General features: G+C 58.7%; 6 protein-coding genes across 6 annotated transcripts, besides 7 other annotated features; 2 read left to right on the forward strand and 4 right to left on the reverse strand.

The window, feature by feature from the left end:
- Positions 1-1493: 1493 nt before the first annotated feature.
- On the forward strand, positions 1494-2488 carry EKO05_0005544 (uncharacterized protein; the record flags this gene model as incomplete). Its single annotated transcript, XM_038940116.2, has 2 exons — positions 1494-1951; positions 2011-2488. 2 exons carry the CDS (start codon positions 1494-1496, stop codon positions 2486-2488), a joined length of 936 nt encoding a protein of 311 aa, XP_038798556.2.
- Positions 2489-2916: 428 nt separating this feature from the next.
- Positions 2917-2936: a tandem repeat.
- A 39-nt stretch (positions 2937-2975) lies between these two features.
- On the reverse strand, positions 2976-5084 carry EKO05_0005545 (Tripeptidyl-peptidase I; the record flags this gene model as incomplete). The annotated part of the gene is made up of 5 exons (XM_038940170.1): positions 2976-3521; positions 3577-3945; positions 3997-4625; positions 4678-4800; positions 4853-5084. The coding sequence occupies 5 exons, from the start codon at positions 5082-5084 to the stop codon at positions 2976-2978; spliced, it is 1899 nt and encodes a 632-aa protein (XP_038798557.1).
- An 842-nt stretch (positions 5085-5926) lies between these two features.
- Positions 5927-6012: a mobile genetic element.
- A 94-nt stretch (positions 6013-6106) lies between these two features.
- Positions 6107-6369: a tandem repeat.
- Positions 6370-6386: 17 nt separating this feature from the next.
- Positions 6387-8173, reverse strand: EKO05_0005546 (uncharacterized protein; the record flags this gene model as incomplete). Its single annotated transcript, XM_059636626.1, has 3 exons — positions 6387-6798; positions 6846-7710; positions 7783-8173. The coding sequence occupies 3 exons, from the start codon at positions 8171-8173 to the stop codon at positions 6387-6389; spliced, it is 1668 nt and encodes a 555-aa protein (XP_059492609.1).
- Positions 7432-7499: a tandem repeat.
- Positions 7735-7773: a tandem repeat.
- A 443-nt stretch (positions 8174-8616) lies between the features above and the next one.
- On the forward strand, positions 8617-9763 carry EKO05_0005547 (uncharacterized protein; the record flags this gene model as incomplete). Its single annotated transcript, XM_038940225.1, has 2 exons — positions 8617-8689; positions 8736-9763. The coding sequence occupies 2 exons, from the start codon at positions 8617-8619 to the stop codon at positions 9761-9763; spliced, it is 1101 nt and encodes a 366-aa protein (XP_038798560.1).
- A 123-nt stretch (positions 9764-9886) lies between these two features.
- Positions 9887-10495, reverse strand: EKO05_0005548 (Ribonuclease T(1); the record flags this gene model as incomplete). The annotated part of the gene is made up of 2 exons (XM_059636627.1): positions 9887-9996; positions 10210-10495. The coding sequence occupies 2 exons, from the start codon at positions 10493-10495 to the stop codon at positions 9887-9889; spliced, it is 396 nt and encodes a 131-aa protein (XP_059492610.1).
- A 9-nt stretch (positions 10496-10504) lies between these two features.
- Positions 10505-10599: a tandem repeat.
- A 287-nt stretch (positions 10600-10886) lies between these two features.
- Positions 10887-10930: a tandem repeat.
- A 969-nt stretch (positions 10931-11899) lies between these two features.
- EKO05_0005549 (uncharacterized protein) lies at positions 11900-12916 on the reverse strand (the record flags this gene model as incomplete). The annotated part of the gene is made up of 1 exon (XM_038946020.1): positions 11900-12916. The coding sequence occupies one exon, from the start codon at positions 12914-12916 to the stop codon at positions 11900-11902; it is 1017 nt and encodes a 338-aa protein (XP_038798562.1).
- Between the last annotated feature and the right edge of the window lie 205 nt (positions 12917-13121).

Consider the following 13121-nt stretch of genomic DNA (forward strand, 5'->3'; position numbering starts at 1 on the left):
AGGGCACCTGCAGAGCAATCGTACTATGATCTGCGGCGTGTGGCCCTTAGAGATAAGTCAACCCCGGAATGGCGGTTCATGCACTCGAATCAAGCTCTCTGCGCGCGTCCAATGGAGGGGCGATAAGTGTCCGAGTGATGAGATTGGTGTTTGCTCTGGACCTCATCCCCTTCGGTGTAACCCGATAAGGTATCATGTGCTGCTGATCCAAAGGCCGCAACTTGATCGCCGTCACACTGTGATCGAATGAAGGGTACGGGTAGTGCCACGTACACGGCCCGGCCCCTGTTGTCAAGAGTCACGACATCCTTTCGGTCCTGGCGTTGCTTGCTCGTAGGTGTTGCAGCGGTATACCATCGTGACGTCATTTGACACGCGTTGCGTCACAGAACTCAGTGGGTTCATCTGCACGTCGCTCAACTCTCAATCTTGCGACTCTCCTTCACTACTTCTGTGCATCCTGGTTGCATTGTGCGCCAAAAAGTGTCATCACCGCTATATATTTTCCATGCATCGACCGTTCCTTTCTCGCCGTTTTCGTCGAAAGAGTCTCACATAAAGAGGCATCTTACAGGTAGGTATATAGGAAAGCCTTAATCGTGTCAACTCCGTTTGGTCCGCATCAGATCGCTTCATAGTACTTCCTGATCGTGGAGGTCGGATACAGCAAGTCAACCTTGTTGCTTTACTTGTATTTGGCCGATCCAAGAGGTTACATTTGCCTTTGATTGCGTCGTTGTATGTGGCGCTCACACAAGTACTTTCACAGATTTCACGCACTAAGTAATCACAATGCAAGAGACGCTCACATTCATATCAAGTCCTCCTAACAACTACGTCTCCATCGGCGACTGGCGCCGAGATTGTCAGTAGTTGCAAGCAAGAGGATCGAGGGGAGAGGTCTCTCGAATACTTTTTGACGCAAGTTACCATGAGACTCGGTAGCCTCGCGACAGGATCTTCACGTTGTATGCTCCGCTGGATGCCAAGGGCCTCGAGATGTCTACTCCAGATTACACAAAGCCAGTATCGAACATTTTTCGACAAACAACCATGAGGTGATGAAACATGACCAGAGCCTATCGATACTGTATGGTCTGACAGGCATCCGGAGCTTCCAGACTGTCCTTGGTGGGTGCCAGACTGGTCGAAAATCAACCCTACAAGCGATTTCATCATCTTGGAGATACGCAGGCAGATGGTCAACCGACACGCGCACTACAGCCTTTCCATTGGGGATATATGACCAGAAAGATGGCATGAAGCGTCAAAGCTTTACTTCCGTGTAGCTGTCAACTCAGCCCACCTCATATACTCAGAGGCGTTCCTATATCAGGCAGCTGCCAAGAACGCCCAGCAGAACAGCCGGGTAAGCGATAGAGTGGGGTGCATGTGGTAGTTTTCCAGCAACCCGAAGCCCTAACATGAGCTTCCTCTTCTAAAGCTAAACGAAAGTTTCGAAGCTTACATCTGTGGTTCGAGTCACTTCCGCAATGACGAATGCACTTCATGGTGTGTTGCACGCCATAGACACCATCGCCAACGCGCCCGCCTTGCTGTCTGCGCGCCTCCTCGATCCGGTTCCAATCAGACCACCAAAGCAAAGCGCATCAGACCTAACACCACCACGCGCCGTGAGCAGGAAGCGAAGGCTCACATTACCACTCGACGCCCCCGTCTCAGTCCCCAGCAAAGCGAAATGGCTCGGCAAAGCAGGCCATCAGCGCACATGTGACCAAGCACAAAGCCCCATAATGCGACTACCCGCAGAACTGCGTAGTGAAATTTGGAAGTACGTGGTGTTGGGGAAGAGCAACGGTGTGGTGGAGATCGGATGGCGAAGCAAAGGGCACAGCCACGGGCGAGCAAGCGCCTACAAAGTCTCATTCGACAAGCCACGGGACGAATGGGGGCCGGGTCTACTAGGAATGCTGTGTTCCTGCCGCGTCATGTGCGTGTGTACGCAGCCACAGAGCGCATTCAATCCAGCTAACGAACATGTTTCGGCAGCTACTCCGAGACCATCCACCTAATCTACAGCCTCCCGATCTTCTCCTTCCACTACCAGAACGTCGAAACCCTCTTCGCATTCCTCGGTGCTCTGCTCCCGCACCGCAGAGACCAGATCCGCATCCTTGATCTGCGCTGGCTGGGCCAGTGTAAGATGCCTAACGACACGCCGCAGCCGCAGCCGCACCAGATGAATCGGGGGTGGTCGTACACGCGCATCAGCAACATCAGGGCTCTGTCCGAGCTGCCTCGGCCGGCAGTCGGTAGGTCGAATGCAGGGTTTGTCAATCCGGACCTGGTCATTGACGACGTGCTCGGGCGCATGAAGGGACTGGAGATGGGGGGCGTGATGTGGGGGTGTAGATCTACAGGCTGCTTTAGGCAGGGAGAGGATGGTGCTGCGTTGGCGGATGTGTTTGTCAATGTGATGCCTAGAGTTGCGCCGCGTGCGAATCAAGCGGAGTATGTGGGGTTTTGATGTGTTTTTGTTGGATACTCATCACGGCTGTTAGGGGTATAGCTGTAGCAGTTGAGTGGACAGTACTTACAAGCACATCTTGCCCTCGAAGCGAATGTCCGCGAACAAGTAGCATTCGTGTTGGTTCGCGCGTGCTGTCTGGGTAAAGCCATGTTGCTGCGGCAGGTGATAGTTCGAGCAAGGTGCCAGGGTGTCGAATGATTTTCCATACCTGCATAGGACCACCGTGTTAGTCACGTGCTGTTATCTTGAACAGACTGCTTCCCGTAACCTCAAGACATCCACGGCCTTGAACTCTTTGAGAGAAGAAAAAAGAAAAAAAAAAGTCCATGGCAGCCACCTCTCCAGGTCATGGAAGCCGCAGAGGAAATGGCAAAGTCACTTGCAGATTCCTACAAAGCTCCGCAGCAAACACTCGCCGCACCTAGACCACCACCACCACCATCACGTCCCTTCCACAGGCACAGGCACAGCACCCATCCTCGCTTTACTTCAGGTCTAAAAACACCTTCCTCATCTTGTTGTAATCCGGGGTCCCAACACCCGTCACCGGATCCCAGCCAGGACTAGCGGGGAACCCCTGTGTCCCACACCCCGGATTCCCACCGACAGTGATATCATTGAACATCTCGGGGTATTTGTAGATGATGGGGTTCAAGAACCCAATGGGATTTTTGCCCTTCTCCAACCGCTCCTCGTTCAGCAGGTTGATGATGCTGGCGAAGATGGGCGCCGAGGCTGAGGTGCCGCTGATGCCGTAGGTTTTGCCCAGCCACACGGTTGCCAGGTTGAGGCCGAGGGCGGAGACGTCTGGGTAGCCGCGGCCGGAGGAGTTGAAGACGGATTCGCCGTACTTGGGCGCGTGCTTGTCGAGGTACTTGGATACGGCTTTGGATTGCCAAGACGGGCGTGGGAAGACGCTGGAGAAGCCGCCGCCCGAGTAGTAGGATTGAAGGCCTTTGGGGGAGGCGACTGCTTTTTCGCCGCCGTAGATGGACGAGTTGAGGAGGGTTGTTGCGCCGACTGAGGTGATCTGGGGAAAGGTCAGTATGTGAAGATCTATGAGTCAAGACTGTGAGGGCACTTACGTAAGGGCAGCTGGCAGGGAACGAGGGCGAGAAGCGCGTTCCCTGCTCGTCGACATAACCGTATTCCGAGTCGAGGCAGCTGTTGTTGTACCCGGAGTTGTATTTGTTGGCGACGCCAGAGTCGCCAGATGCGAAGATGACGCTCACACCTTGCAGAGCCAGTTTCATCCATTCGCGGCACTGGCGCTCCTGGTAGAATCGCGGGAGTGCGCCCTCAATCTGATCGTATGAAACGGAGATGACGTTGCTCATTGGAGCTCCGCCACATTGCAGCGGACCGGTGTAGGCACCAGGCGCGTCGTTGGGATCAGGGTAGGCGGGATCAACGTACGGTTGGTTACCGCCCTGGTAAGTGCAGTAGGAAGCATCCTGAGCATATCAGTGGGCGTGCAATCAGGCTGGAAGGAGTACACAACACACCAGAGCATCCAAGAAGATGTTAAACGTTCCCACGGAGTCGACGTTCACCGAGTCGCCGTTCTGGTACAAACGGGTATTTTGGGGCCAGATGATGGAGTAGGCGGTCTGGAAGTCCAGCGCGCTCTCAATGACCTTCTCTTGCTGGGCCAAAGACAGGTTCGAAGCCTTTCCGCCATCGATGGAGATGAACTCGGGCACAACGTCCGATGGGATCTTGGGAGAGGTGAAGTTCTCGAAGAACGTCTTCAGGTCAGGGAGGTATAGGTAGTCGGCCCACTCTGCGATTCCGAGTTGGTTGCCGGTGTGGTTGTACTTGCCGACGGGGAGATTGTAGATCGCTCTCAGACAATCGATAGTGATCAGAGAAGAGCAATTTGCGGTGCCGGAAAGACCGATAATGTTGACGGCGGCCTGGATCGACGCCTTGGCCTGAGCCACGGGCTGCAGGCCGTCAAGCTGGACAGTGGGCATCACAAAGTCGACATGCTTGCCAACGCGCTGTGGCAGTCCGTACTCATCGCATGCAATGCGGAAGCCGCCGGAAGCCTTGTGCTTGTAGTAGTGATACTCTGTTTGAAGCAGGCCTTCGAGCTCCTCAACCGTGGCGGAGAACTCCACCCAGTTGCGTCCTACATGTTGTTAGACAGCGGGAAGAAGGCGATCGAGTAAGTCTCCACATACCAACCGAGTGCTTGACCCTCTTCAGATCAACGCCTGAATTCTGGAGCCATTCAAGAGTCGTTTTCGACGCTTCTGGGTGCGGTGCAAAGGTATTCGCAACTTGTTCCGCAGTCCAGTGCTTTCCTAAATATTTTCATCAACTCTGTGAACAGCGGATGGATACGCGTTTCCCCACCAAAGTTCGGCGAGTCTGGGTCCGAGATATCGTCGAGGAAGCGGTCTGAATGCTCCAAGTTTCGCTGGTTCAAACCAATCCTGACAGGCAGCACCGTGTCTTTCGGCGCACGCGAATGCTTGGTCCAAGCAACTGGCAACGCATGTCTCCTCTCATGGACTATATGCGAGTCGAGGGGAGAGCTTGCTCCTAGCCCACTGAGGCCGAGCAGCAACAAGCCTGAGAAACGCATCTTTCGTAGAGTAATTCCAGAAGCCTGGCGTCTGGAGAAGCCATCTCCAGAAGGTAACGGCCAGCGTTATGTACAGCGGAGATTGGCTGTTGCCATGACACAGTCGTCATGATAATGGCTCAGTCTCTCGCGCCATATATACTATGCGGCCGTCAAATGACAGCATGGCGGGCGAGGGTATCGCATTGATGCGACAGGAACAAGATTGTCCTGCCTGTTGAGGCCTAGTTGAATTCGTCCACCGACGGTTGGAAGAAGCCTCCACTGTAGGCCTGCCAATCAAAGCAGTCAAATTTAACGTCGTGGTATCCACACGGGAACCGTACATGGATCGAAGCTTGACTCCGCTTGGCTCAAGGCTTGGTAGTGTCGAGGAAAGCTTATTTGGTGTGTTGAATTAAGAAGGTGGTTGTGACAACGCAGACAAAGTGGGGATGATTCTTCCCGACCAGAAACAACGGGATTAGCGCCAATATCGTTGTTGATGCTGTGAATCACATGACAGAACTTCCTACTGACCTTACGCATCGATCCGACACTTTCGTCTTGCACCCCAGGCCCAGCTGCAAAGACCAGCCTTCTGAACTGGCAGAGACAACCTTGTCATGCCACAGGTCTAGGTGCGGGTACTCGCCATATGCAGGATGACGGCCCTTCGTTTCGTGCTTTTGTAAGGATGGACACAGATTCGGAAAATGCACAGGCTTCAGCGCCTCTTTGCAGACGTAGAGCCCCGAGGTATCTGGTCTCAGTCGGCGGGAACGACAGAGGCAGACGGAAGTGTTGAACATGGCTGCCATCTATACAGCAACGTAGCATGTGTTCTTTCCACGGTATGCAGCTGCAGCTATCTTGATCGCCTTGATTCTCAACGCGTAGTAGTCGACGTGGTAATGATGCCGGGGTTTGCTTGGACGAACGGATGTTTTCGACGCAGTAGTGTGGTGTGGTGTGTAGTGCATGATTCGTACTAGACTGACTTGAGCCTCGATCATGGTATGATGACCAAGTAACGCCGTACCCATCTACACCTACATCTACATCTACATCTACATCTACACCAATATCTACATCTACACCTACATCTACATCTACACCTACATCTACACCTACACCTACATCTACACCTACATCTACACCTACACCTACATCTACACCTACATCTACACCTACACCTACATCTACACCTACACCTACATCTACACCTACATCTACAACCACATCTACATCATCCAGACCTAGACCTAGACCTACATCTACATCTAGACCTGCACCTACATCTACAAACACGTACCATGCATGTCATCGGCCCTCCTTGATCTTGACAGCGTCGGCCAGGACGGGGAAGGTGCCGCTGAAAGTCGGGCCCAGAGTCCAGTTGTTCAGGTTCCGCAGGTGGGTCTCAAAGGCCGGGTTGATCAGCCACTGGTCGTCGTCTTTCGGCAGGGTGGTGGGCAGGCTGGCGGGCGTGCCTGCGGCTCGTGGCGTGTGCGGCCCAGCTGGCGAACCGGCATTGACGTGTGTCGAGAAGGGCGAGCTGGCGGGGAGGGAGGAGGTGGTGGAGAGGGTGTTGGAGTGGATCTTGGAGGCGGGAAGGAGGCAGTCGCGGGCTTCGTAGGGCCAGTTGAGGGAGACGGTGGTGGTGAAGGGGATGAAGAAGGTGTCGAAGGATAGGAAGGGCGGGTGAGCGCAGAGCCGGTCGCGGAGGCGGGGCCTGTTGTCGTTAGCTCGGGGGTGGTTGTGTGTGGGCACTCGACTCACCAAGGCAGATGGTCGATCCAGCAGGGGTGCGCAGTGAAGAGCTGGCTAGCACGTGGAGTCACCCAGTGCGGTAGCCGGTCGTAGTTCTCTTGCGTAGGCTCAATCTGCCAGCGCATGACGAGGAACATGATGAAGACGATGGCGACCTGCTCCGGGTAGCCGCAGATGTCTGGAAAGGTGCGCAAGATGTCTGTGAAGAGCTTGGAGAGCGGGTGGGCATCGACGACGCGGTCTGGGTAGAGGAGCGATGTGAAGTTTGGGTACAGCGGGCCGACCAGGGCCTTGACAGGGACACCCTCGGCCGCTCGTGCCTGGCGGTCTTGCAGGAACTCGAGCAGGATGACGTCCAGCGGACAGGTGGGGGGTATGTTGCGTGGGAGGGTGAGGTGGGGGACCAGGTTGGGCGCATACTGTGCCTGGCCGTTGCTGCACACGTTGGCGGGGGGCTGTTGGTGGGAGGGCGTCAGGTTGGGGTCGACGGGTCGGCGGTGGTTGTTGTCGAGCAGGAAGTCGACGCCCATGCGCTCGTCGTAGGGCTCCTGTATCTGGGGCGGGGCGGAGCGCGGGTGGTCGAAGGCGGGGCTGTCGTGGGCGTGGGCGTGGGCGTGGGCGTGGGCGTGGGCGTGGGCGTGGGCGTGGGCGTGGGCGTAGGCGCGCAGGTGGGTGGCGGGGGCCGAGGGGTGGTAGGGCCACGGGCGCGAGGCGTCGGTGGCAGCGGGCGAGTGCGGGCCGCTCTGGGGCGATGAGGCGGCGGCGATGTCGTGGAGGGTGGCGTGGACGTGGCGAGGGTCGAGGGGAGCGGAGGGAGCGGCGGGGGCTTTGCGGTGCAGAGGGAGGGGCGAGCGCTCTGCGGCTGCTGCCAGCTCTGCTTGAGTCAGCGGTGCAGGGAGGCAGGGCAGGGAGGCAGGGCAGGGAGGCAGGGCAGGGCTGGACGGACCATCGAGGCCGGGTGGTGGGCGCAGAATGGGCTGGATGAGGCTCACGACGCTCTCGAGGCGCTTCCTGATGTCGGCGTTCTCGGCCTGGATGGCGTCCTTTTCGCGCAGGACCAGCTGCAGGTCGTGGTAGGGCTGCTGGCTCTCGAGGTCGCGGATGCGCTGGTTCAGGCGGTCGATCTGCGTCTTGGTGCGCTCGCGGATGGCGCGCTGGGCCTCGCGGTCGTTTGCGCGCTTCCTGGCCAGCTGCTCGGGGGTGAGGTTGGCGACGCCACGCGACGAGGCGGCGGTGCGGCGCTTCTTCGCGGCCGACTGGCCCACGTCCGCCTGGCTGTCGTCGTCGCGCGGGAGAGACGAGGGTGAGTTGGCCTCGCTCTGGGGGAGAGCGGCCATGGTCCAGCGATTGGGGGTGGGCCTGCGACACGACAGCTCGACTCGTGCTTTTGCTGAAGGAGGCAGTCTGCGACACCGAACGAGTCATGTTTGGGGTGCGGCAGGGAGCCGTGGGCGCGCATGAGGCCGGCGCCGTGTGCTGCTGATTGGCCGTTGGGTGGTGGGGCGCTGCTGGCGGCGGATCCATGCAGCACCGCAGCATCCTTGGTGGCCCGTCTGCCTGTACCGGCATCGTACGAGACTACGAGTGTGGGGACCCCGCCGACCTGCCTGTCTGTCTGCTTGTCTGTCTGCATAGTACTTGTCTGTCTGCTTGTCTGTCTGCTTATCTGTCTACTTGTCTGTCTGCTTATCTATCTACTTGTCTGTCTACTTGTCTGTCTGCTTATCTATCTACTTGTCTGTCTACTCATCTATCTGCCTCCCTCCACACTCGAATCACAATGCCAGCGCCGCCCAAGTTCGTCCACCAGCCAGTCAGCAGACTCGGCATCGCCTCAGCGTTGCTGAAAGCCAGTCAGTCCCGCCTCCACGCCTCCCCCGCCCTCATTGACAGCCCCAGTCGCCGCCGCAACGGGCCGGGCCTTCTCGTCGCCGCTCAAGGGTGAGAATGGCGCCAACACGTACTTCAAAGACGTGGCCATGGCTGCCTTTCGCGCACACCTCGGCAACCTTACGCTCGCCCAGGACCGCTACGTAACCAGCCACAACGCTTCGTCGACCTACCTCCACTACTGCACCTCGCACAAGCTCACCCCAGACTCCATCACCCTCCCCAGCGGCACTCAGGCGCACTGGCTCGGCAGCAAGCATGCGCCCAACGTCCTGCTCTACTTCCACGGCGGAGGCTACGTGCTGCCGTCCACCAGCGGACACCTTCTGTGGCTGGACGACCTGCAGAAGAGTCTGGGGCCTGGCGTGTCCGCCCTGTTGCTCGCATACGACCTCGCCCCCGAAGCCACCTACCCCACCCAGCTCCGTCAAGCTGTCGAGCTCCTCCGCCACCTCACCGAGACCGAGGGCCGCAGCCCAGCCAACTTGATCCTCGCCGGCGACTCCGCAGGCGGCAATCTCGCGCTAGGCCTGCTGTCGCACCTCGCACACCCTCACCCCGACATCGCGGAGCTGAGGTTGAGCGCCAAGATCCACGCCGCCATGTTGATCTCGCCGTGGACCAGCCTGACGCAGCACTTGACTGCAGCGCACGAGAAGAACGCAGAGAGAGACATGTTCGACGCCCGCACGCTGGCAAGGTGGAGCGCCGCCTTCCTTGGGTCCAACTCGCCCTTTGCCGGCGATCCTTACAGCGAACCCGTGCTCGCCAGCCCACAGTGGTGGGAGCCCGTCGCCGACGTCGTGGGCGAGGTGCTCATATGGGGCGGGCGGAACGAGATCCTGATTGACGGGATCGAGGCGTTTGCACACAAGTTCAGCCTAGGGTTCAGGAGGAGAGGAGGACACGTGAACCTGGTCGTCACAAAGGGGGCAGCGCACGAGGAGATGATCATCGAGCGAGTCTTGGGCTACAAAGGCGACTCGGGAACAGGGAGCCAAGGCGTCGTCGAGCACTGGGTCAAGGCGAAGCTATAAACCAGCACTCACTCCATGCATTCCCATGAAAACAGAAGAGAACCACTACCGTGCTTGGTTGATCCTCCGTCCCATCTCTCGCCATCCACAAGCCCGGTCAGCGCCACCTCACACCATCTGCCTCTACCACCCGGAGCAAGCCACAAAGTTGTTCCCGCTGGCACCCGTGTGCGTAATCTCCCCGGCCCTCGCTCCGCTGCCGTTGATCACCACGCGGTCCGCACCGGGGGAGCCTATTATTGAATGTTAGGCTTTTTGAAGGAGATGAAGAGGAAGAAGAAGGTGATGAAGAGGATGGAGAAGAAGAATAAGAAGAACAAGAAGAATAAGAAGAACAAGAAGAATAAGAAGAACAAGAAGAATAAGAAGAACAAGAAGAACAAGAAGAACAAGAAGAATAAGAAGAACAAGAACAAGAAGAAGAAAAAAATGAAAAAAAAACTCACCCCCAGTATACACCCCCCCAGTCTTAAGCGGAAACTCATAGTACGTGCCGCCAACGAGAAAGTCAAACCCTTCGTAATTGTTGTACTTGTGCGGGTACGTCGACGACCCCGCGGTGCTGCCCTGCTGGACGTGGTCGTAGGCCGCGCTGCGGGCGGACGAGACTTGGGCGGACGTGTAGCAGGTGCTGCCGCATTGGACGTAGCAGGACTGGCGGGTCTCGAGGGATGTGGGGAGAGCGAGGGCCAGGGATGCGGGGAGGAGGGCGAGGAGGGTGGAGAAGTGCATTTTGATGGCGGTGGGTGAGGTGAGGTGAGGTGAGGTGAGGTGAGGTGAGGTGAGGTGAGGTGAGGTGAGGTGAGGTGAGGTGAGGTGAGGTGAGGTGAGGTGAGCGAAAGACGGGGATGGAAGGAACTGAGCAAGTGAAGTGAGCGAGTTGATAGCTTCCTTGGACTCGAAGGAGCACTCAAGTCGCTTTATGTCCGTTCCGTCCCCCCCCAACGGCCCTCTCCGCCCTCACTGCCGCAACCCCCTGCTTCCCAAAGCCGCCGAAATATTGTCCCTCAGCACCAGCCTTCCCAAAACACGCCGCGTCCGCCGTTCCCCCCCCCAGGGCCGCGCTCCAGCTACCTTCTTCTCCAGGACCGTCATCCTAGCCTCCCCTACGCGTCCCTCGCCGTCCCCTACCATCCCCTACCATCCCCTACCATCCCCTACCGTCCCGCATCCCTCAGCACCGCACACCGCACGTTCGCACCCCCGATAGGCCCGCGATGCTACCTCCCCAACGGAGCAAAAGGGAGATCGTCCGACTTCCCTGCTTAGATCAGGAAGGTGAGATGTGTAGTCCAGGTAGTTCGTTCAAAGCCGTTGATTGTTTCATCTTCCTTATCGAATCAAGCGGAGCCATGTGGGCGTGTGATTGGAGCCGAGGGCGTGCAGATCGACGGCGCTAGGCGGCGCTAAGCGCTTGCGGAAGGTGGTCGGGGCGTCTCGTCGAGGATTGGGGTGGGGCCGTCGGCGTGTGCGTATCGCTCGCGGTCGTCGCGGACAGGGCTGGCTGCACGTGCACGTGCACGGTCTTGGCCCCCTTTGGGCTGCAAACACACCGTGCTGCTGGAGGCCTTTTGTGTCGTTGCTGCTTCTCTTTGGATTGCAGAGAAGTGGCTGGTGCTTGGTGGTCTCTTTTCAGGTTGTGGGATGGCTGGGAGGACAGCATTGGTGATCTCCCGTGTTGTTGGAAATGGACGGATAGTCGCTGATAGTACGGCTTCGGTCTGATGTGTTGTGGACTGTTAGTAGGTCTCTTGTCGATGTAACTGCTCCGTTGGATACGAGAAGAAGATTCGGTTCATGTCTATGTGGTATCGTTAACATGTCATTGCCTTATCCACGGTTCCCTTTGTACCCAACACCCACTTCGCTGCTGTCCGCGTCGTGACTCCCTCGTACCCACCACCCACTTCGCTGCTGTCCGCGTCGTGACTCCCTCGTACCCAACACCCACTTCGCTGCTGTCCGCGTCGTGACTCCCTCGTACCCACCACCCACTTCGCTGCTGTCCGCGTCGTGACTCCCTCGTACCCACCACCCACTTCGCTGCTGTCCGCGTCGTGACTCCCTCGTACCCAACACCCACTTCGCTGCTGTCCGCGTCGTGACTCCCTCGTACCCGACACCCACACGCTGTAACTACGCTGTCCGCCTCCACGCATCGGCCAGCAGTGCGCCGCCCGCGACGGTGCCGAAGATGCCGACCTGCAACTCGCTCAGCAGGCCTTCCTCGATCGACCAATGCAGCGTCATGGGCGCGTAGGCAGCGTTGCTGATGAGATCCTTCCACCACGTGAAGCTGTGGCTGTGCGCCTCGCTCCTCTCCTGCTCCGCCCTCAGCTTGTCTTCCTTCTCGCCGTCACCAACCCCTTCAACACGCGGCTCGCGGTACGCGCGCTCGATGGCCAGCCTCAGCAGCTCGCAGCCGACGTAGGCGGCCCAGAATCGCGAGCTCCAGACCCAGCACCGGGCCTCGCGTCTCTTTCCGGCGTCGCCAGTCCAGGCCTCCGTGGTGAGCATGCCCTTGGACGCGGCGTACGCGGCGTTCTCCAGGACCTGGAAGACGACGCACGACGCAATGGCCGCCCAGGTCGTCCCCCGCAGCAGCTTGGCTCTCTGGCTCGCGCCCTTTGGTAGCGGCGACAGGTACGTGTCGCGTGCCCAGGTGTACAGGCCCAGCACGCCCCACATGCGCACGAAGATGCGGTAGTCTGCAATCAGGTGTGCAATCGCCTTGGACGACCCCACCGTCTGCGCGAGGAGCCTCGTGCTCGGCGAGGCGGGCAGCGTGGCCATCAGCGTCTCGCCCGGGAGCAGGACGGCGGACGCTTTGTCCGCGACGTCTGCTGCCACGGCGGCGAGCTGCTTCTCGAGCACTCGCTGGCCCAGGGCGTAGACGAGGGTGAGGGTGTAGCCCGTCGTGCACAGAACGGTGTCGATGCCATTGGGCGTGCAGAGGAGGGCCGAGAGGCGGAGGAGGCTGCGGTCGGTGGACTGTGCGGCAGCCCTCGCTCTCCGCACGACGAGGAGGCCGAGTCTCTGGGCGAGGGTGGGGCTCGGTGGGGGGCGCGGCGGACCTGCGTTCGCAGTCGCAGGCTCGACAGGGGCGCTGTCGGCGCTGGGTGTGGTCGTGCTGTCCGGGTGTGCGTCTGCCATGTCGAGCTATCGCGGACCCAACGACATGCGCCCAAGCCGCAGGCTCGCGCGTGTTTTCATGGCGGCCACGGAAAGCCGACGTGGACGCGTCCGCCGTCGCCCCGGGTTCCGCGCGGAACGGCAGCGCTTCCGCATGGACCCTGACGAACCTCAAGGGGACTGCGCGGTCTACCTACAGCTTGCTCAACCGCTCCAGCGCTCAGAG

Source organism: Ascochyta rabiei, chromosome 8, assembly GCF_004011695.2.
Source record: "Ascochyta rabiei chromosome 8, complete sequence".
NCBI classification, from domain to species: Eukaryota; Fungi; Ascomycota; class Dothideomycetes; order Pleosporales; family Didymellaceae; genus Ascochyta; species Ascochyta rabiei.